Source organism: Martes martes (genome assembly GCF_963455335.1).
Source record: "Martes martes genome assembly, chromosome: 7".
Classification (NCBI taxonomy): Eukaryota; Metazoa; Chordata; class Mammalia; order Carnivora; family Mustelidae; genus Martes; species Martes martes.
In genome coordinates, this window is record NC_137894.1 from 19,158,367 (window position 1) to 19,180,982 (window position 22,616).

Sequence of the window (22,616 nt, forward strand, 5' to 3'; positions counted from 1 at the left end):
TTTACCTTTCACACAGCCATGTAAGTGAACTCATACAGTATGTATGTATACACAATACATAGCCTTTGAGACTGGCTTCTTACACTCTCAGCCTAATGCATTTAAGATTTCTCCATAAAGTTGCTTGTATCAGTAGTTTCTCTGTTGTTATTTTTAGTTCCTTCTTATTGTTTGAGTATCATGGCACCTTATGAATGTAGAATAATTTGGGTTGTTTGCAGTTTTTGGTGATTATAAATATTTCTGCTCTACTGTGTGGTTTTTTGTATAAACATACTTTTCATTTCTCCTGGGTAAATACTTAGGAATGGACTTGGTCTAGGTCTTAGGGTAAGTGAATGTTTAACTTTATAGGAAACTGCCAAACTGTCCATACCATTTTATATCTCCACTAACAGTATATAAGAGTTGCTTTTGTATCTTTATCACAGTCGAAATTATCAAGGTTTTTTTTTTTTTTTACCCCCAATTTTAGCCATTCTAATAGGTGTGTAGTGTGTCATTGTGGTTTTGCTTTGCAGTTCTCTAAAGACTAATGATTTTCAGTATCTGTGTGCCTCTCATCCACAGATCTTCTTTGGTAAAATGTATTTAAATCTTTTGCCTACTTTTAATTGGGTTGTTTTTAGTTGTTGAGTTGTAGGAATTCCTTATATGTTCTGAATATTAACCCCTTTGCAGATATATGACTTGTAAATATTTTTGTCATTTCGTGGATTGCCTTTTTTCTCTTTGGATTGTGTCCCTTGGTGCACAGTAGTTGTTACTGTGTTTTGAGAATTACATATTCTAGATACAAATTCTTTATCAGGTATTGTTTCGCTAATATTTTCCCTAGTCTGCAACTTGACTTTTTTCCTTCTCTTAACAGTGTCTTTTGCAGAACATAAGTTTCAAATTTTGAAAAAGTCCAGTGTGTTCATTTTTCCTTTTATCAGTCATGCTTTTGAGATGTTTTTGCTAAGCCCAGGGTCTCAGTTTTTTTTTTTTTTTTTCTGGGTGTTTTATTTGAGTTAAATTATGTATATGTTAAGAGATGTGGGCAGAGGTTTTTTGTGGGGGGTTTTTTGTTGGTTTGTTTGTTTGTTTTAATATGGATGTCCACAAAATTTTGAGCAACCATTTGTGAAAAGATTATTCTTTCTCCATTAAATGCTTTCTACTTTGGTCAAAAATAGGTTTTCCCCTGGGGCGCCTGGGTGGCTCAGTTGTTAAGTGTCTCCTTTTGGCTCAGCTCATGATACCAGGGTCCTGGGATCGAGCCCCGCATGGAGCTTCCTGCTTGGTGGGGATAGGAAGCCTGCTTCTCCCTCTCCCTCTTCCCCTGCTTGTGTTCCCTCTCCCGCTGTCTCTCTTTCTGTCAAATAAATAAATAAAATTGTAAAAAAAAAAAAAAAAAAAAAAAAGTTCTTCCCCTAGTTTGTTTTGTTGATTATGTGTCTATCCCTTCTGCCAGTTACTTCTGCCTTTGTTACTATAGCTTTATTTTAGGTATAGAAATCAGGTAATGTGAGCCCTCCAAGTTTTTTTTTTAATTGTTTCAACTATTAGTTCTCTTTTGTTTCTACATAAATTTTAGAGTAAGTTTGTCAGAATCTCAAAATCTGAGATTTTGTTGGGATTGCATTAATCTACAGACCGATTCAGGGAGAATTGTCAATAGTATTGAGTCTTTCAAAATTTGAACTTGATGTATCTTTCTATTCTTTTATTTTCTTATTACCGTTTTGTAGTGTTCAGCATGCAGATCTTACACACATTTTGCTGGATTTTTAGTTAAGTACATTTAATGTTTCCTGGTACTATTTTAAGTGATTTTTTAAATTCCAGTTTTTGGTTTTTTTTTAAGATTTTATTTATTTGACATGCAGAGATCACAAGTAGGCAGAGAGGCAGGCAGAGAACAAGGAGGAAGCAGGTTCCCCGCTGAGCAGGGAGCCTGATGTGGGGCTTGATCCCAGGACCCTGGGATCATGACCTGAGCGGAAGGCAGAGGCTTTAACCCACTGAGCCACCCAGGCGCCCCAAAATTTCAGTTTTTGATTGCTTATTCATATGTAGGAATACAGTATTTTAAGATAATCAACTTATATGTAGGTAATCATGATATTTGTGAATAGAGGCAGTTTTATTTGTTGTTTTTGATGTATACACAGTTTATTTCCTTTTCTTGCCTTATTGCACCAGTTATGCTGTTAAATAGGAATGGTGAGCAGACATCCTTTCCTTACTCCTAATTTTATTTTTATTTATTTATTTATTTGTGAGATAGTGCACAAGAAGGCAGAGGGGGAGAGAGAATCCCAAGCAAGCGCCACACCCAGTATGGATCCCCACTCGGGGCTGGATCTCACAACCCTGAGATTATGATTTGAGCTGAAATCAGGAGTTGGACACTTAACCTGTTGAGGCATCTAGCAACCTTCCATTTTCCTAATTTTAGATGAAAGCATTCTATCTTTGACCATTAAGTATGATGTTAGCTATTGGTTTATTGTATATGCCTGTTATCACTTTATCAGGTTAAGGAAGTTCCCTTGTATTTCTGTTTTGCCATTTACTGTGTTGAGGAAGTTACTGTTCATACTTAGTTTGCTCTAAGAGACTTAAAAGAAAAATCATGAATGTATGTTTAATTTTGCCAATCCTTTTTTTTTTCTGGAAATAGTTTTTGAGGTTATTATATGAGTTTTTAAATTTATTTGTTGGTGTAGTTTCTTGATTTTTGAATATTGAACAGCTTTGCATTCCTAAGATAAATTCTATTTTGTTGTGACACATTGTGCATTTTATATATTGCTAGGTTAATTTGCTAATGTTTCTGAAGATACTTGTTTCTGTGTTCCTGAGAAAGTGGGTTAGGACTTTTCTCTTGTATCATTTTCATTTGGTTTTGTTATCAGGGAAAGCTACTAGCTCAAAAGCAGTTGGGAAGTATATCTTCCTGTTGTGTTCTCTGGTAGAGTTCCTGTACAGTTGATGTTATTTCTTACTTAAATGTTTAGTGAAATTCACTAGTGTAACCATCTGGTCCTGGAGGTTTTCTTTTTCTTTTTTTTTTTTTTTTTTTTGGACAGAGAGAGATCACAAGTAGGCAGAGAGGAAGAGAAGCAGGCTCCCTGCTGAGCAGAGAGCCCGATGTGGGGCTCAATCCCAGGACCCTGAGATCATGACCTGAGCCGAAGGCAGAGGCTTTAACCCACTGAGCCACCCAGGCGCCCCTAGGAGGGTTTTTTTTAATGGGAAAGATTTTAACAATAAATTCAGTTTCTTTAATTTTATGTAGGACTATTCACTTTATATATTTCTTTGTGAGTTTTTTTTTTGCTTTTTGTTTTTTGGGGTTTGGTTTTGTTTTGGTAGCTTTGGTAATTTGTATGTTTCAAAATATTTGTCCCTTTCATCTAAGTTGTCATCATCTTATGTACATAAGATGGTTAGTGCCTTTTTCTATTGTTGTAGGATCTGTAATAATGTCCCTTCTGTCATTTCTGATATTGGTAATTTGTGTCTTTTATTTCTTGGTCAGTCTAGCTAGAGGTTTAACAGTCTTTTACTAAGATCAGGTGCCTGGGTCACTCAGTGAGTTAATAAACCTCTGCCTTCGGCTCAGGTCATGATCTCAGGGTGCTCCTGGATCTCAGGATGCAGCCCTGCATCGGGCTCTCTGCTCAGCAGGAAGCCTGCTTCCCCCTCTCTCTCTGCCTGCTGCTTTGCCTACTTGCGATCTCTCTCTCTCTGTGTCAAAAAATTAAATAAAATATTCTTTTTTAAAAAAACAATCTTTTCAAAATATTGATCTTTTCAAAATACTAGCTTTTGTTTTCATTCATACTCTTTATTTTGTTTTGTTTCCTTGATTTCTGTTCTTTTTGATACTTCTTGTGCTTACATTGAGTTTAAATTGATATTCTTTATATAATTTCTTTAGGTGGAAGCTAGATTATCTGAGATTGTAGAGGTAGCTTGTCATTATCACATTATGTTTCTTTTTTCTCATACCTTTTTAGTTTTTAAATAAGCAAAATAAAAGAAGAGAGTTAAATTAGCTAAAGTTTGTTTCCCCTTTCTACTGCTTTGCCTGGTTCTTTTAGGATTTTAAATACAGGGAAATGCTAAGTACATTTACTACAGATCTGTATCTCATTAGCTTAGGTAAAGTAGGAAAAGGTCTTGAATATTGAGAAAACGATCCAATTTCCTAAATGTGCTCGTAGTCTCATACCAACTCATGGTAGGTCTAATAGGCAAGTCTGAGTTTTCTTTTTAGAAGATTAGTATAAGTTCTGTCCTGTAGCTGACCTCTTGTGCTTTAATTTTCTTTTGCCATGAGAAAGTTACCAGCCCAGAAAAATGTCATCAGAAGATACATAGAGATGAATATAGAATTCATAATTCTTTGGTTTTTAAGCATGTTGACTGTTATGCTGGGAACATAGACCTGTGTTGCCTTTGGGCCTCATCAGAGAGACTGTGACAGAATAGAAGTTCTCAATGACCATCCCTCCAGGAATCTTTTTTTTTTCAGGAATTGTTTTTTGGAGGTTTCTAAAAATAGCCCTGTCAGTACAAGTTGAGAGATTTATGCCAAAGCATAATTCAGTTGACTTCATTCTCTGAAGCTGCTGAACAGTACTTTCAAATGTATCAGTCTTTTGGTGTTCCACGTTGATCCAGAATAAAATTTAGGCTAGAGCATTATCAGCAAAATTTGCTGGGACAAGCTGGATGATAAATAAACATTTTACATCTTGCAGACCATAAATTTGTCACAACTACTCAACTCTGTTCGAATTGCAGGAGCAGCCACAGACAATAGGTAAACAAATCCTCATGGCTGTGTTCCAGTAGATCTGTAATTATTTCTTTGGCCTGGAAGCCATGGTTTGTTGACCACCGATCTAGAGCAGTACCTCTCTGGGCTTACTGTAAAGAGAAGTCAACAAGGTCATCCCCCAACTAACAGAGATTCTGATTCATTTGGTTTGGAATGAGGTCCCTAATACATGTTTTTAAAATGTTCCAGTTTGAAATGGAGAGCCATGGCCTCTTGCATCACATTTTTAAGAAACATTGACAGAGGAATGAAAAACTCATTCTCCTTCCTGACGGTGAGCTAGTGAGCTTTTGGCAATAGTAAAAAGTAAAGGAAATAATTTGAAGCTATGTTCTTTTGGCAGTAACCTGGAGTTATAGATATTGAGCATTGCCAAATAAGGTCAAATCATATTCTTTGACGTCTGGTAGTCAGTGATAAGAAAAGTTGGAAGTAACTTCTTTTAAAAGAACAAAATGCCTGTGGATTAAAGCTAACATTTTCTCCTGTTTATTGTCAAGAATAATACATGATATGCAAATAGAAGAATGATTGCCTCATTCTTCTATTTGCATTCTCAGAGGAAACTTTTTTCACCTAAGGATACTAGAAGCCATTGAAATCCTATTTAATCTTTAAGGCTAAGTAATTTTTGGGTGCGCCACTGTCTGCTAAGAACTGTGGCAGTCCTTGGAATTATATCCGAGATTGCCTCATGGATTCTGGTCTCCCTGTTGGTCCTCAGCGACAGATGAATATATTCCTCAGGTTCTTGTTTCCCCCATCTTCTACTGCATTATAATTTTCTTAAGGGTAGGAAATCTTAATTTTATATCCCTTTGGTGCTTGGTACTTGGTTATATCCAATAAAACTTAATTATTTAGAAGGCCCACCTATCCAACAAAGTTGCTCTTAGGAGGTCTGTAATAACAGCATTGTCCAATAACAATACTGCAAAAGCAAACCACATATGTAATCTGAGATTTTTTAGTCTTCACATTAAAAAATGTAAAATACAGGTGAAGTTAATTTTAAAGATTTTTATTTTTTATTTTTTATTTGACAGACAGAGATCACAAGTAGGCAGAGAGGCAGGCAGGATGAGAGGGGGAGGAGCAGGTTTCCCACCGAGCAGAGTGCCCGACTCAGGGCTTGATCCAGGATCCTGGGATCATGACCTGAGCTGAAGGCAGAGGCTTACCCCACTGAGCCACCCAGGCGCCCCAGGTGAAGTTAATTTTATAATCTTATTTAACTTAATATGTTTAGAGTACCATTTTCTATATATACTCAGTATTCAAAAATTGATATTCTTTTTTTTCATACTGAGTCTTACACCCACTAGAAAGGCTGTTTTCACTGACGGACAGTAACGAGTGTCAGTAAAGATGTGGATGTTGGTTGGTGGAAATGTAAAATGGTGTAGCCATGATGGAAAACGGAGTTCCTCAAAAGTTAAGCATAGAATTACCACGTGGCCCAACAGTTCCACTCCTAGGTATATACCCAACAGAAATGAAAAAAAAAATTATTCACACAGTAACTTTTACATGAGTGTTCATGGCAGCATTACACGTAATCGAAAGTAAAAATAACCTAATTGCCTACCACCTGATGAATAATGTATAAGCAAAATGTGGAATATAGCCACAGGAGGGAATATTATTTAGTAGTAAAAAGAAATGAAGTGCTATAATATGGATAAATGTTGAAAACATTAGTCTAAGTGAAGGAAGCCAGTCAAAGGACCATATATTGTATGATACCATTTATATGAAATGGTCAAAACAGGTAAATAGACAAAGTAGACTAGTGGTTGCTTAGGGTTGGGGGTTATTAAGGGATGATGGCTACAAGTAAGGAATTTCTCTTCAGGGTGATGAAAATGTTACCAAATTGTAATAATGGTTATACACTTATTTGAATATACAAAAATGTTGACTTGTACATTTTAAAGGGTGAATTTTATGCTATGTGAATTATATCTCATTTAACCTGTTCCAAGAAGGGGTAGTGGGAAGAAATCCTATGTATCTTAAGTAGCACCAAACTGGTATAAGATAGATAAAAGGTGAACATTTACACTCAAGTAAGCATGAAAGCTAAGGTAGGCTTGTTTTAGCAAGGAGGAGACTATCTTTATCTTGATAGAATACAGTAATAAATATTTTGAACTCTTCATTTTATTTAATGTTCTGTGAAGTAGGTGTTAATAACCACAAGGAGTAAACTGAGTGTCAGGTCTAATGAAATGCTGCAAAAGAACTGTAATTTGAACCCAAGTTGTTGGACTCAACATATAATGCTTTTTCTATTTAGATGTCAAATTAATTTTAAATTTAAACAATGTTTATGGAATGTAATTTCTGAAATTCAGATCTTATGTAAGTGTATCACATAAGCTTCCTTTACATGCAATAAATAAAATAAAAAGTAATAAGTTTGGTAAGGAAGGAGTCAGAGTTTGTCAGGTCAGTTTTGTGTAGAAAGTGACCATTTTGGAGAAGAACAATTGAAAGTGTCCTATAAAAAGCTGGGAAAAAAGGAATAGAATAGGAGTTAGAAATGGAAGCTACAAATTGGGAATAAGAACTGTAAGAGAGGAAGAGTACAAGAATAAATGGGGACACATACACACAATTTCAGTAGCCAGGGGACTGTTTAAGGACACAGAGATAAAAAGGAACCAATCTAACAGGCACGATAATTTAAGCAACATTCTGGAAACTACCAAGATAATGTAGAAAAATTGTAGGGGTCTTGTGACTTGTGATCCAGTTTGGGTTTGCTACTAATTTTGAACAGGCCTTTTAAATCCCTTGGGACCTCATAGAATCAAAGTGTATCAGAGTTAATACAATCTTAATCTCTTTTGTTTAAGTGAGGGAACTCAAGTCCACAGAATTCCTACATAAGTCATAATTTGAAAGTGGTAGAGACACACGTAGGATGCCAGTCCTCTGCCTTCATTTTAAAAATGAAGTTGAATTGGATGATTGCAGAGGTTCTGTTTGGTTTTAAAACTCAGTAATCCCAGGGTCCATTGCAAAAACAGGTAGAATAAGTTCTGTAGGATGTTGAGGGTTGATTGGAAGAATTAAATGGAGAAAGAGGAAAACTATAATAGGTGAAAAAAGTGAGGACTAAGGCAGCTGATTGTAAAAATGTGGCATGGAAAACCAGGAGAAAAAATAGAAGGCAACCAGGGAAGTCTCTAAGTAGAGAATTGGACATCTTTGAAAAGAATAGAGAAAAATGTTTGGAGAAGAGATTATCTAGCTATTTCTGCAACTGAATCACCTTTTAGGAAATACTTTTTCCCTTTTCTTTTCCTTTTTCTTTCTTTTTTTTTTTTTTAAGGAATCAAGAAATGCTTTAACATACAGGAGTGGGCAAACCTTTTCTGTAAAGGGTCAGATAGTAAATTGCTTCAGCTTTGTGGGCCAGAATAGGGTCCCTGTTGCAGCTACTCAAAGCAAAAGCTGTCATAATGGTATGTAAAGGAATGGGCATGGCTAGTGTCCAGTAAAACTGGTCAAATAACTGAACAGACAGATCCCAGGCTAAAAATTCCGTTTCCCTATAGGCAAAGATATAAACATTTAAGTTATTGCTACTTGTGGCTCCTTATGGTCTCAAAAGGATAAAACATGGTGAAAGTAAAATTCTTTGATGCTCTTCCATGTAAAAGCTATGACCTATATATGTGTCTGCACATACAAATAAACGAGATCATATTATGCTGCTTTAAATCACCCCCCACCATAATAAAAAACATTTAAAAAACCCACTATCTTGGACATTTTTTCAGGTAAATATATAAAAGTCAGCTATCTTGTGGTAAAGATATAAGAGAATAAAATGGAATGAATTATATTTCTTTTGAAAATGCCTTAGGAAGAAAAGCGCATTAGTCTTTTATTAAGTCAGTACAGAGTATACCATTGTCCAGAATAATAGTAATTCTGACACTATCAATTTTAATTACTGTAAACAGTACTAAAATTATACAGGCTATTCTTACTCCTCTCCCCATTTTTAAAAAAATGGTTTTTTAGTATATCTAGATCATATAGCTATTACATAATTTGATCCTTTCTCCCCTTAATCCTCATTTAATCTTAGTATTACGAGTAACAATATATTTAATGCTTATCACTAGTCCTCTCTGTGTTCCTCTTGTCATGTTGATTGTCAGATTTAGATTGTTTAGGAAGAATTTGATTGTCATTTAGATTCTTTAGGAAGGGATCATGAAAACAATATTCTCTGTGGTTTTTCATGTTTATTAGCTTATCTGTGTCTTTTTACTTGAAGGTCTGTTCTACTGGATATAAAATCCTTGGCTCACTGTTTTCTTTGAGTACTTTAACTATGTTATCCAAATGTGATGATAATCTAAATTTCTTTCTTTGTAAGTTATGAGATCTTTTGGCCTAGATGCCAATGAACCCTTTAACTTAAATATAGTTATTTTATTTGAGTAGATCTTGGTGTTGGTCTCTGAATTGATACTCTCTGATAACTCATATCTACATTGATGTGTGTCCTTTGAGTGTGTAATTTCAATTAAAAAATTCATAATAGAAAAGTTTTGTTTTTTATAGTTTTTACTATTATTTTCCCTTATTTTGGTATAATTTTTTAGGGACTGCTGCTATACATATGTTGTATCTCTACTGGCTATCTTCCAAAATTTTTTCACATCTTTTAAAAAAATCTTATGCATCATTTCTTTTTTGTTTTTAAAAAGATTTCTCCCTTTACTTTCTTTTTCTTATATAGTATGATTTATTAGTCTTGTGGTCCCAGAGAGAGAGAGGAGGCACAGGGAGAAGCAGGCTCCCCATGGAGCAGGGATCCTGATGTGGGATTCGATCTCAGGACCCTGGGGATCATGACCTGAGCCAAAGGCAGATGCTTAACCAACTGAGCCACCCAGGGGCCCCTGAACTTGGATTTTGAAGGATGAGCTGAAGCTTACAAGACTGATAAGGCCCTAAAGGAAGCCTGGGAAGAGAGAGGACATGCAAAAGCATAGAGTTTCCTAATGCATGTCATGCTTAAGCAGGGATCCATAGTTCAGTGTGTTTAGAGCAAATATTGGGGTGCCAGGAAGTAGGTTGGAGTTGTATTTCACGATGCTTCATACTCAGGAGTTTAGACCCATGGGCAGTGGAATGACAGGATCAGATTTGTTTTTAGAATGATAACCCTTCAAACAGGAGGGAGGGTAAATTTTAAGCTGGTGGAGGTAAGAAATTTATTGAGAAGGCCAAGTGAGACAAGGGTGAAAATAGAGGGAAGGGGAAGTGTGGAATAGTTGTGAAACCTTTGAAGTTTTTGATGTCAGCTTGGTCTGAAGTTCACAAACCATTTAAGGCTGAGGTGGTCAGCACTGGCTGCCATTAGAATCAACTTTTAAAAAATGCTTGCCAGGGGTGCCTGAGTGGCTCAGTCAGTTAAGCATCTGCCTTCAGCTCAGATAGTGATCCCAGGCCCTGCATTGGGCTCCTTGCTCAGCAGGGAGCCTGCTTCTCCCTTTCCCTCTGCCTGCCCCTCCCCCTGCTGTGTGTGAGCGCGCGCGCGCGCGGACGCTCTCTCTCTCTTTCTGTCAAATAAATAAAATCTTAAAAAAAAAAATGCCGGCCATTTTGCTTCTTCCATTTTTTTATTTTTAAATTGGTATGAGGTGGGGGGTTGTACATCAGCTTTTGAAACTGTTCCCAAGTGATTCTCATCCCCAGCCAGATTTAGGGACCACAGACTTCTGGCTAATCATTAAATGAACCATAGCAAACACTGATCCAGGATTTACATGCCTTACAAAGTGCCAGAGCTGCATAGAAGCAGTGGTCCAGGCCAGGTTTTTGACCCTGGCTCACTGCAGCCAAAAACTGCACCTAGATTTGCTCACAAGTACATCTACACTTGATCTTAGCCAAAAGTCTGAGGAGGGACACTCACAAGTAAATCTTAAGGAAAATAACTTCTCGTCTCTGTCTTTCTTATTGAAAGTTCCTGACATTTTCAGCATTTCTTTATAATATTTTTGTGTTATTTTAACATTTTTAAATAAAAGAATTATCAAGCAAGATGTAAATGAACAGCATTAAAGTATATAGAATGAAAGATTAGTCTGAGCCTCTTCCGAGGAGGATAAAAAGCAAAAGAATAATCCCACCCTCTACTACCCACTGCTCTACAGGTATTCCGTGAGCATTTAGATTTCCCCCCACTATTTGCAATTAACAATTTGCAAGGAATAACTGTGTATGTATTTTCATATTGTTGGAGATGTATGTGTATCTTTAGGGTAAATTCCTAGAAATTGGTTTGCTCTGTCAAAAGATTAGTGCTTTTATAGTTTTGTTAGGTATTAACAAATTCCTAAAGAATTACAGTTTATGTATCCATCCGTAGTGTGTAAGAGTACCTTTTTCTCTACAGCCCTCCCAATAAAATGTCTTGTCATACTTTTAAGTTTTATCGTTCACTGTGTGGTTTTAATTTGCATTTCTCTAATTATGAGTTTTAACATCTTATATATCTTCTGCAAATGATCTGTTTCATTGTTTTATTGTTATTTTGGTAGGGTTTTTTTCCCTCTTTTTCTTATTTTTTAGAAGTTCCTAATATCAGTGTTTTCAAAGTATGGTCTGAGGACCCCACCATGTCTCTGAAACCTTTTTAGGCTCAAGGGCAAATTATTTTCCTAACAGTATGAAAATATTATTTGTCTTTTGCACTATATTGATATTTTTGTAGTAAAGGTGCAGAAGTAGTGTTGGGTGAAACTGGCTGCCATACATAGCCCAAATCAAGGCAATGGCATCAAACGTTACTAACAGTCACTGCCATACACTCACAGTTTAAAGAACAGTTCCAGGTTTGTTTCTGAATGATTCGAAGCAGTAAAAATTATTAGTTTTAGTTTTACTGCATCTCAACTTTTGAGTACAGTTTTTAAATTATGCATTGAAATAGGATATATGCATAAGACACTTTATACTGAAGTACTTTTGTGATTGTTTGACTTGGAAACAAGTCGTGCGTATGTCTGTGTGTGTAACACAATGTTTACCTGAAGGAATATATGGTTATCCTTAGTTGAATATTTGACAGACATTTTTCTCAAATGAATGAGTACCTGCTTCAGGGAAAGCGATTCTGATGTATTTGTTGCCAGTAAAGAAAATCGAATTTAAAACAAAAACTAACATTTGGAAAGCTTTCACCTACTACCATGAGCCAGTAGCTTTTCAGTACTTACAGATTTTAATGAGATTGGTGATGATATTAATACACAATCTTTATTTTTATTTTTTTGTGATTTTATTTACTTGAGAATTTGAGAGAGAGTGCGAGAGTATGAGCAGTGCGGGGTAGAGGGGTGGGGAGGGACAGAGGGACAAGCAAACTCCCACTGAGCCCAGAGCAATGGGAGGCTCCATCCCAGGACCCTGAGATCATGACCTGAGCCAAAGTCAGATGTTCCAACCAAGCCACGCAGGCACCACAATACAGAATTTTTTAAAAAATATATAATGAAAAAAAATAATGAAATATGTTATCCTTTGAAAGATTTGCCCAAGTATTTTTCAGATGACCAAGGCATGCTATTATAAAACCAGTAATGGTTTAAAATACCCATTGGAAGTGCAAAACCTGCCGATGGGTATTTGAGTACAAAAAATTCATTGATATGTTTCAGATTGTACATTACACCTGTTAAGAAGCTCACACCAAGTTTTGGTATAAAATCAAACATGAATATCCAGAATAACCTAAAAGGGCTACTAAAATAACTTCCTTTTTTTTTTTTAACTGTGTATGTATGTATGTGAAGCTGGATTTTAATAAAAATCTTTAATAAAAAGCAAGTATCACAAGAGATTGAATTTTCTTGAATTTTTTTTTTATTTCTTTAATAGTAACTGTTGGATTTTGTCCAAGTCCTTTTTAAGGTCTGTGGATATAAACATAGAATTTTTTCCCTTTAGATTTAGTAATAGGATATATGTATGATACCAGTGAATTTCCTTATACATTGATCTTGCATTCTTGTAGTATATCCCTTTTGTCATGGAGTATTTGTAGGAAGTTGCCCTCCGTTTCTTCTTTTTTGGCTTAATACTTTTTGTATAGTTATATAGAAATCATTTTGGGCTTTAATATTTGGAGTGGGGCTCTGTCTTTATGGACAGTCACTATCATTTAGATGTCAGTATTATAGTTGCTTTATAGAAAAGTTTAGAAACTTTCCTTTATTTTCAGTGCTTTGGAACAGTTTATGGGGCTTTGTTTATGGGGCAATGATGTCTTGGTAGAATTTGCCTATGAAATCATCTGTGGCTGGTGCTTTTTTTGTGGGATAATTTTCTCTATTTCATTTCCAGAAATTGCATTGTTTAAATTGCATTTTTAATTTCTGAGTCATTTCAATAATCTGGTTCATCTGGATTTTCTTTTTCTTCCCTCCACCCTTTAAAAAAAAAAGATATTTATTAATTAATTAATTAATTAATTAAGAGCATGTGTGCACACAAGTGGGGGGAAGGAGCAGAGGAAGAAGCAGACTCCCTGCTGAGCAGGGAGCCCGCTGCTGGCTGGATTCCAGTACCCTGGGATCATGACCTGAGTGGAAGGCAGATGCTTAACTGACTGAGCCACCCAGGTGTCCCTGGTTCATCAGGGTTTTCAAATGTATTTGAATTTGTTCTGTAAAGTAGTTTCTTGTATTTCCCAATTCTTTGCCAACAGTTGTTTCTTTCTAATCATATTTTTGAAATTTTAGGCCTGTTTCTGTTTTGAAATTTGGATATTGTCAGTCTTTGAGTTATACTAAGGGAATGGTTTTGTGTAGTGATTTATTCTTGTATTTTAGGAGGATATGAGTTAAGTAATTTTTTAACTTGGAAATATTTTCAGTTTTCTTTGTATTGGTCTGCGCTCAGTCATTGTGATTAAGATTTTCAAGTCATTTAGAAGTATATAGTTTATTATTTTCTTTAATTAAAGATATATTTTATTTATTTATTTAAAGATTTTATTTATTTGACAGAGCGAGAGAGGGAACACAAGCAGGGGGAGTGGGGGAGGGAGAAGCAGGCTTCTCACAAGGCTGGGAGCTTGATGTGGGGCTCTATCCCAGACCCTGGGATTATGCTCTGAGTTGAAGGCAGGTGATTAACAACTGAGCCACCCAGGTGCCCCATTAAAAATGTTTTTAAATGGCTTGATACGGTTCTTCTTTCTGTTCTATGCAATGTGCATATAAGATACTCTTATAATGTATTACTTCTAAGAGATTTTTAGCATAGTTGAAGGAAGTTGAAATAACATATTTGATTTTCACAGCTTATTGATATTTTATTATACAAAGTGGCATCAGATGTTTATACTAATTAAGTATTCATTCTATAAATTATTTGCCAGTTTTGTGATGATAATAGTGCATTGCCAATACCTTCAAGAGCTCTTATGATAAAAATAAATGCAGGATTTTAGTATTCAGAATTTTAAAATGTATTTTAGTACTTAGAAAACATTGTAATCAGCAAATTTTAATAATCTTTTATGTCCAGCATTTAATTTATCAGAGTATGCATTCCCATACCAGGATAGATCATTTTGATATGTATCACACAAGCAAGTGTTTGGATCACAGATGTAATAAGATGGTAATTTTTATATTTAAACTTTTTTAGAGTGTATCATACAGTGAACAATTATTTTTCATAATAGGAGTGTTTTTCCATAATTACTACTTTAGGCTCCTGGATTTGGATTTGGAATTGCAATATCTGGTGGAAGAGACAACCCTCATTTTCAGAGTGGGGAAACTTCCATAGTAATTTCAGATGTGCTGAAAGGGGGACCTGCTGAAGGACAGCTACAGTAAGCACATTTCTTTTGAGTACCTGGTTACAAGCACTGTTCCTACCCTCAGTCACTGGCGAATTCTGCTAGGGATTTCTTTAAATTAACGTACATTTCTGTTTAGAGATAATAGAGATACCATAAATGGAAAGCTAGTATCCCTTACCTTAAATGGGTGGTTACTGTAAAAATAAAGATGATGAAGAGAAAACTTGTTATACAGTTTGTGGTGGAATTTAGCCTTCAGGAACAGCTCACCATTAATCTTGTCCTATTCAGTTAAGATAAGCAAGGTAAAGAGAGGCAGAAGATATGCTACCTCGCAAAAAGTGAGCTATAGTCAGAAAGATTGAAAGAAAACTGGAAGGAGAAAGATTATTTTTAAAAAGAGAATAATTTTTTCCAGCTATGTAACATGTATCATTTAATTGTCCTCTAATTGTACCACCAAAAATTATTTTTTGTTGTGATACCTGTTCACTCTTTTGTAAAAACATTGTATTAATGATTTAAAAAAATTAATGGCCTGAGGTTAGTTACTAAATGTTATAGGAAATCAGAAAGTTATTTGACATTATTGTATCATTGATCTGAAGACAAATAGATTAGCCTATAATTGAAATATTTTTGTGGAAGAACCCATCTTGAAAATGTATTCACAAACCTGTCTGTATGTTTTTTTTCTAACTTGTTATTTTGGTGACATTTTTTTTCCTTAGGGAAAATGACCGAGTTGCAATGGTTAACGGAGTTTCAATGGATAATGTTGAGCATGCCTTTGCTGTTCAACAACTAAGGAAAAGTGGGAAGAATGCAAAAATTGTAAGTATCTTTTACCTTTAATTTAGCAAAAGTATCAACTTTATGGTTGATATGTTTCTGGTTTTTTAAGTTCATCTTAACCCTTTAAGAAAATGGAAACTGGATCAGTAGTTCTAAAGTTAACTTACAAGAGTGTTTCTTCTAATACTGGTGATATGTTTTATCACTGTGTGTATATTTTCTCAAAGTGTAGGTACTAGGATTTACTTACTTATTTATTTATTTGATTGACAAGGAAAGGTGGGGGGTGATTGAATGGTCACCTTTTTATGGCTTAATGTTTCCTTCTTTTTAAAGTACTTACATTAGGTTGAATCTTGGCATGGTAGTTTGTTTGAAATATTTAGCCCTGTTTTCTGTTACAGGATTTGTTTAATGGGCAAGTTTTACATTGTCCCTTGAACACATACATCATCAACCACTTTCCTTGTTATTCTGATACAGTTTGAGGAGAGAGACAGTGGTAAGATTTTCATTGTAGGGTTGTTCAGGGTGCATTTTAATGGTACTGTTTTAGTGTATAGCTGGAACCTGTCTTCTATTTCATTATTTCTCTAAGAAGTCTTTTTTTTTTTTTTTTAAATAAGGGAAAAGAAGTTCAGTTAACTCTTGATAACTGGCTTCAAATCACAGGTAAAACTAAGCCAATGTGGCACAAAATGGATTTAATGTAAAAGTCCTATTTAAAATTATATCCATATTTAGGAGCATATTAGCTATTTTTTTACCTACTTTGCTCCTTCCCCACGTTTTTGCCCCTCTAGCTTCTGAAAGGACTGATAAAGGCACTGCTTTGAGGCTTTAGATCAGGTATAAAGAGCAGGAAGAAGAGCCAGAGTAGGCAGCTAGGTGGTTTGCCCTGCCTTGGCTCCTGAGAACTTTTCTACTTCCTAGCAGACACTCAGAACCACAGTGGACCCAATGGAAGGAAGAGGGTGTGAGGGGAAGGCCTGCATTATGTTTTGGTCTTAGGGATTGGGTGAGATCTAGAAGGTGTATTCCCTGAGACTGTGCACCCCACAGTTGCTAGGCCCTCTTCCCTTGTGTAGGCTGCTTGACATATGGTTTATTTCCACACGAGTGTTAATGCTGGTGAGGTGAGAGTTTTCTCAAATCGCAGTATATCCACTCTTGAGTTACTGCATTCCAAATGACAGGCATCATCTTTTCAGTTATATATTTTAATTATATTTTTACAACTGTAATGTCATTTTAAAATCTTAGTTCATATACATACTGGTTAATGGGTGGTAGAGTTTTTAAACAGTTTTTAGAACATGAGATTATAGTGTTTATGGAAGAAAATTGCTAATTTTTATAATTGCTTATCTTAAAACTGAGTCAGTTTTAGCATTCTTGCCTTAGCTGCTGATCCTTAGCATTGTTATTATTATTTATAGTGTTTTTCAGTTGCACATTCCAAGGTGAGCACCTTAGGTAAATTGGGTTTTTCTCCCTTATACATGAGGTTGTGAGCTTCACCTATAACCCCAACTTTTTAAGCTCTCTATTCTCCTGAAATGTTGAGCTGTTTTTTGTTGTTGTTGTTGCCATGCAAAATATTCAACATATATACTCCACATCAATAATGCATCTAAGAAAGTTATATTCCTATACCTCAGACTTTTCCCAATAGAAATTACTTTGTAAGAAGTAGGTCCAAAACCTGTAATGTATTTGAAATAGGAAAAGGATTTGCAGCTCAAGGATGGATTTTGCTCTGAGTATACTTAGTTAGCTACATGAGTTGGACAGGCAGAACTTAGGAAGGTTGGGCGTCTTTTTTAGCTTTATAGGGGGATTGAGTAGAAAGGTATTTTAATCAGCAGAGAGCTGTTGTTCATTTCTACATTTGAAGCGATTGGCTTGTGTCTTACTTTGTTAAGTTTGTCATTGCCATATGACTTTTGGAATAAAACCTGGGTCTTAGATTGTGGTCTTCCATTGTGGGATGGCTTTCTTAATTCACCCCCGGCCATGACCAGAACCTTAAGATCATATATACATTGTTTTTCCTTGTTTAATTTTTTTTTTTTTTCAGTTCTGAATAACCACTTCCTCTTTACCTGACCCCGGTTTTCTTCCCTGTGCTCTTACATTGGGGTGGTTGGTTGTTATGATTATCTTTCCATAAACTAAGAGCTCCTTGGGTATTAAGCAAATAAATTATTTCTTTTCTGTTGAACTAAAATGTTAGACCTCTACTAGATAATGTAACTTCCATAAATAGGCTAATTTAGATTTAATATGTGAAGATAGAAATAGTTTATGACACAGTGAGCATGTATAATTTTTATTAAAATTCTGACTATCCTAAAAACGCATTATGAAGTAAATGACTGGGCAGAAACATCTCCTAGAGATGACCTCTTTGAGCACTTCAGTATATCTCCATGGGGCTACTTACCTAACCCATTCATGGGTGGGCATTTCAGCATCCAGTTTCTACAGGTATTAAAAAAATACTGTGTTGAAGATCATTGTGTTTCTACCTACCTATTCAGTTCCTGTTTAGGAATAACATCTTAGGAGTGGCTTTTCAGCCAGAAGGCATGAATGACTTGATGTACGTATTGCCAGTGCCCTTCAGAAAGCCAGTAGGCTATTGTAAGTCCAGTTTTATCAACAGTTTTTAAATCTTTGCCAAACAGACTGAACATAGTATTTCAAGTGAAATATTTTACAGTACAAATGAGTTTATCCCATAGTGTATATACTGCCCATTTATGTTTCTTTTTTGCTTATTCTTTTGCATCTTTATGGTGATAATTGTCATACTAGAGAGCTGTATATATTAGGATGGTTAGTCTTATGTCATATATACTACATGTATTGTTTGCCCATATGCTTTTGTGAGTTTAAGTTGTTTATGGTGATTGGGGGAATTGTTTTATGTCATTTTTTTTTTAAGATTTTATTTATTTATTTGACAGAGATTACAAGTAGACAGAGAGGCAGGCAGAGAGAGAAAAGGGGAAGCAGGCTCCCCACTGAGCAGAGAGCCCGATGTGGGGCTCGATCCCAGGACCCCAGGATCATGACCTGAGCTGAAGGCAGAGGCTTTAACCCACTGAGCCACCCAGGCGCCCCTGTTTTATGTCATTTTGTTTCAACACTGAAATGCCTTCATTTTTATGTTGTCGAATCTGTCAGATGTTCACTTGGTTGGTTCCATCTTTGCTGTCAGGCTTATAAACCCCTTTACCTTATCAGAGTTATAAAAGTATATATCCTGTACTTTATTCTGGTACTTATAGGAGTTCATTGTTTTATTTTACATTTGAATCTTTAATTTAACAAAACTGTTCTGAAGTAGGCATTTCCCCCCAAATTTCTCTTTCAAAATTTTCAGTGATAAAATCAAGCATAATTGTCAAACCTGCTAAATATCTCCTTGTAAGTGTACAGCCATTAACTATAGTATACATAGAGAATTATAACAGGATTGGATATTTTTTAGTAAGTTAAGCAATTAACTGGTTGCAAATACTTCATTAGATGTATAGTTAAATGCAGGCAAGAACCTTCTCCAAGAAACCCGAATCTTAACAGGTTAGATGGACATACACAATCATAACCATAATGCACAATGGAGATTGAGAGCAGTTTCAGATGCAGTCAGTTTTACAGAGGTGGCAGGCACTCTCTTGAAGGAGGACATGGAAAGCTCCTAGTCCTTATCTGGTTACTTTTTTTTTGTTTGTGTATTGCTAGGGAGGAATTGAAGATTTAAAAAAGTAACACTGCAGAAGTATTACTTCTAAAATAGTTTGTTGGAGCTTGAAGTAGAGGTGAGGCTAAAATGCAGAGAGTCAGTTAAGAATGCCTTATAGTAAGTGTTACTGGATAAGGGCCTGAGCTATGGGGCACAGAAGGTGGAAAGACAGACAGCCTTCTCTCAGTTCCTAACAGGGAACTTACCTGTCTCTTCTTTTCATGTATTGGCATTTTGCTGCTTCTTCAGCTTCAGTGTTGTTTCCTCAGAAGGGCTTTCTCTGATCATCCTTGGTAGTAGAAAGGAGCAGCAAGCAGTATTAAGTGTAGAGCAGCTCTTTGAAGAAAATTAGCCACAAAGGGAGGAGATAGGATAACTTGGAAATGTGTAGCAAGATAGAGGAATAGAAGATTAATTAGCAGATGAATAGTAGGCAGAGAACAAATTTGAGGGAGACATGAAAGTTATAAGTACCTTCAGGGGTTGTTGATTAAGAAATTGTTGGAGGTGGGTAGGGATAAGAATAAGAGCTCATATGGGAGGATTTCATTCATCCAGGAAGAGGATCAACTTGGTCTTTGAGCCCCAAAGGAAGACTAAATAAATGAGTTACTGAAAAAATGTAGGAGTATAAGGGAAGTAAAGTGGCACTGATCTCTGTGAGTCAGGCTAAGCGATTGGGATCTTGGAGAATGGTTTTGGAATACCCGTATTAGCAAATTCCATAGGGAGGCAAGAGGTAGAGGAAAGGAGTACTGAACAAGCAAAAGAATTCTGTCAGATAAAATGAATTTATGGAGGACCTACTCAGCAAAGTGTGGAAAAACAGCCATCTGAAGGTAAAGGTAATACAGGACTGGAGTTTAGCAGGTGATTGAGAGGTCAAGAGAAGGTCCTTTAAATATCACAGCATGATGTTCCATGAAAACTTGAGAGCGAGGCAGGTGAAACCAGGAAGGAATTAATGGACTGGGAGAATAAGAGAGAAAGGAGTCCAAAAGAAGATGGGAATAGAAGAGTTTCAGTAGATCAAAGCATCAAAAGTAGAAGACAAGGAATGTTAACCCAAGAAGATCTTACAGATATCTGATGAGATCCTGGATATATCAGGGTGAGAAAGTGAGCTGCACACAGTCCAAGGATTAAGAGGCCACTCCATCAGGTAATGCTTGAAGATCTTGAACCTACAGAAAGTGAAGGAAATAAATGAACAGGGAAAATTGAACCGTTTATCAGAGTCATTGAGGAAAGAAAGCCAGAAGAAGGGATTTATACCAAGATGAGAAATTACAAATTGGGGAGATACAGAAACTGAAAGCAGTTTGTATTGGTGAAGTATAATAGAGTTATTAGCTCCAACTTTACTTAGTTGAATGTTAGTGTGGAAGTACAGTAAATTTCTCTGTTAAGAGTTTCAGTAAGACAGTTGTGGGCCTTGATATTGATGGATTCTGCAAATCTAAAGGAGTCAAGTTGGGCTTACAAATTTGCTTGATAGCAACTACAGTATATTTGATGGTGTTAGAGTACAGTGCTCCATCCTTCATTCTAAGCACCACCAGTTATTAGTTCTTTTTTAAGCTGGTGATTGTTACACCTGGAAAATCTTTCTGAATTAAGTAACTAAGGACTTCATTTGGCTCACTATTTCAAATTTGGTTCTTAACCAGATCTGTTTGTCAAGAGAGCAGAAAACACATCCATTATGGAAATAGTAATTTGTTGTGTATTGTATCTCTCTGATTCATAATTAGTTTAATTGATATGGGACCAGAAAACTGTAATTTTCCTTTCTCTTAGAAATGAAAGTATATATGGAAATCAGTAAGCTTTTTTTGTAAACTTTATTTGTAGACCATTCGGAGGAAGAAGAAAGTTCAGATACCAGTTAGTCGTCCTGATCCTGAACCGGTATCTGAGAATGAAGAAGATAGTTACGATGAGGAAGTCCATGACCCAAGAAGCAGCCGTGGTGGTCTGGTCAGTAGAAGGAGTGAGAAGAGTTGGGCAAGGGATAGAAGTGCAAGCAGAGAGAGGAGTTTGTCCCCACGGTCTGATAGGCGATCTGTGGCCTCCAGTCAACCTGCCAAACCCACCAAAGTCACATTGGTGAAATCCCGGAAAAATGAAGGTATTCTCTACCAACTCATTTATCATTTTCACATGAAAATGTTAACATTAATTTTGGTAAGAAGTAAAATTGCCATCCCTTCGTATCCTTGCTTTTGTTGTCTTTTGTTATCTTCATTGTTATGTCCTGTTGCCATAAGTCATGTCCCATTTAGCAGACTTCAGGGATCATCACTTTTCTCTTGAATTATTTTGTTGTAGCAGATAGTCCTTCAAATAAATGGTCCAGTAGTTGGATTTTGGATTTCTTTTGATTAGGATAGCCAAATACAAATTATGCTGACAAATTTCATACCATCACCAAGCTCAAAATCAGTGTTTTACCTAGCCGTTAGGATCAGTGGTGGCATAACCATAGGAAGAAATCTTGGACTTGGTGGAGGTGGGGGGTGTGTGGAGGGGAAGAATACTTTCTAAAAGAAGACATTAAGAGGAAGGAACCCCCTGATAGGGTATCTTTCTGTAATGCCGGACATCTTTAACATTTTTGAAACTAAAGCCAGCTGCCTCCCCTGAATCAGGTTTCATAAGAATGAATCTGATTGTGGTATCCTCCTGCTGTGGACATGTCTCTCAAATGATCATCTGTGGCTGATCATTTTGGTAAAAAGGTGTTGTACCAAGAATATCACGCGGGCTCACTTTGATCTGCTCTGCCAGCATCTGATGGACCTTTTTCTAGTTCTTGTTCCCCACATTACTCTGTAGTGGACTTCTCAAACTGTCTACCGCTGCTGTGTCTACTTCATTTTACCACTCATTTTTCAACCCTCTCTGGCCTGATACCTGTTTCACCTTGCTCCCCAAATCATGCACACTAATTCAGTAGAAATTTTCAGTCTTTATTTTACTTACTTTTCCAGTACCATTTTACATAGCATTAACCACTTCCTGTATTTTATATATATGCTGCTGAAGCAAGCTTGAGTTCCTGTGTTTTGAAATAATGTCTTCTCTTGGCCTCAAGAGAATGATAATACTGTGTCCTTCTGGGTCTCCCACCCCCTTTTTGTATCCTTTGCAACTTCATTCTCCTCATCCTACCCTCAAATCTTAGGTAGATTTCTCTTCCAGAGTCTCTTTTTTCTTCAACATAACCTCTTCAGGTGGTGTCATCTACTCATTGGCGCAGTTACCTGCTGCTGATGGCAAAACTTATTTCTCCGGCTGTACTTTCGTGAGCCAGCTGACCCTTAGGCATACTCAACTTCAGTGTTTCATGTAGCTCAGCTTCCTTAAACTCAGTATAT

The 22,616-nt window shown here is 36.1% G+C and overlaps 1 protein-coding gene across 6 annotated transcripts in view; it reads left to right on the forward strand.

The window, feature by feature from the left end:
* TJP1 (tight junction protein 1) overlaps positions 1–22,616 on the forward strand; it is a gene marked incomplete at its 5' end in the record, with an annotated part of 242,755 nt that overhangs the window by 165,769 nt on the left and 54,370 nt on the right. For all 6 annotated transcript variants that reach the window (XM_080808821.1, XM_080808822.1, XM_080808823.1 and 3 more), the window contains 3 exons: positions 14,593–14,717; positions 15,419–15,521; positions 21,091–21,367. In XM_080808821.1, the coding sequence (XP_080664947.1) occupies positions 14,593–14,717; positions 15,419–15,521; positions 21,091–21,367 (505 nt within the window). The remainder of the gene's footprint in view (positions 1–14,592; positions 14,718–15,418; positions 15,522–21,090; positions 21,368–22,616) is intronic.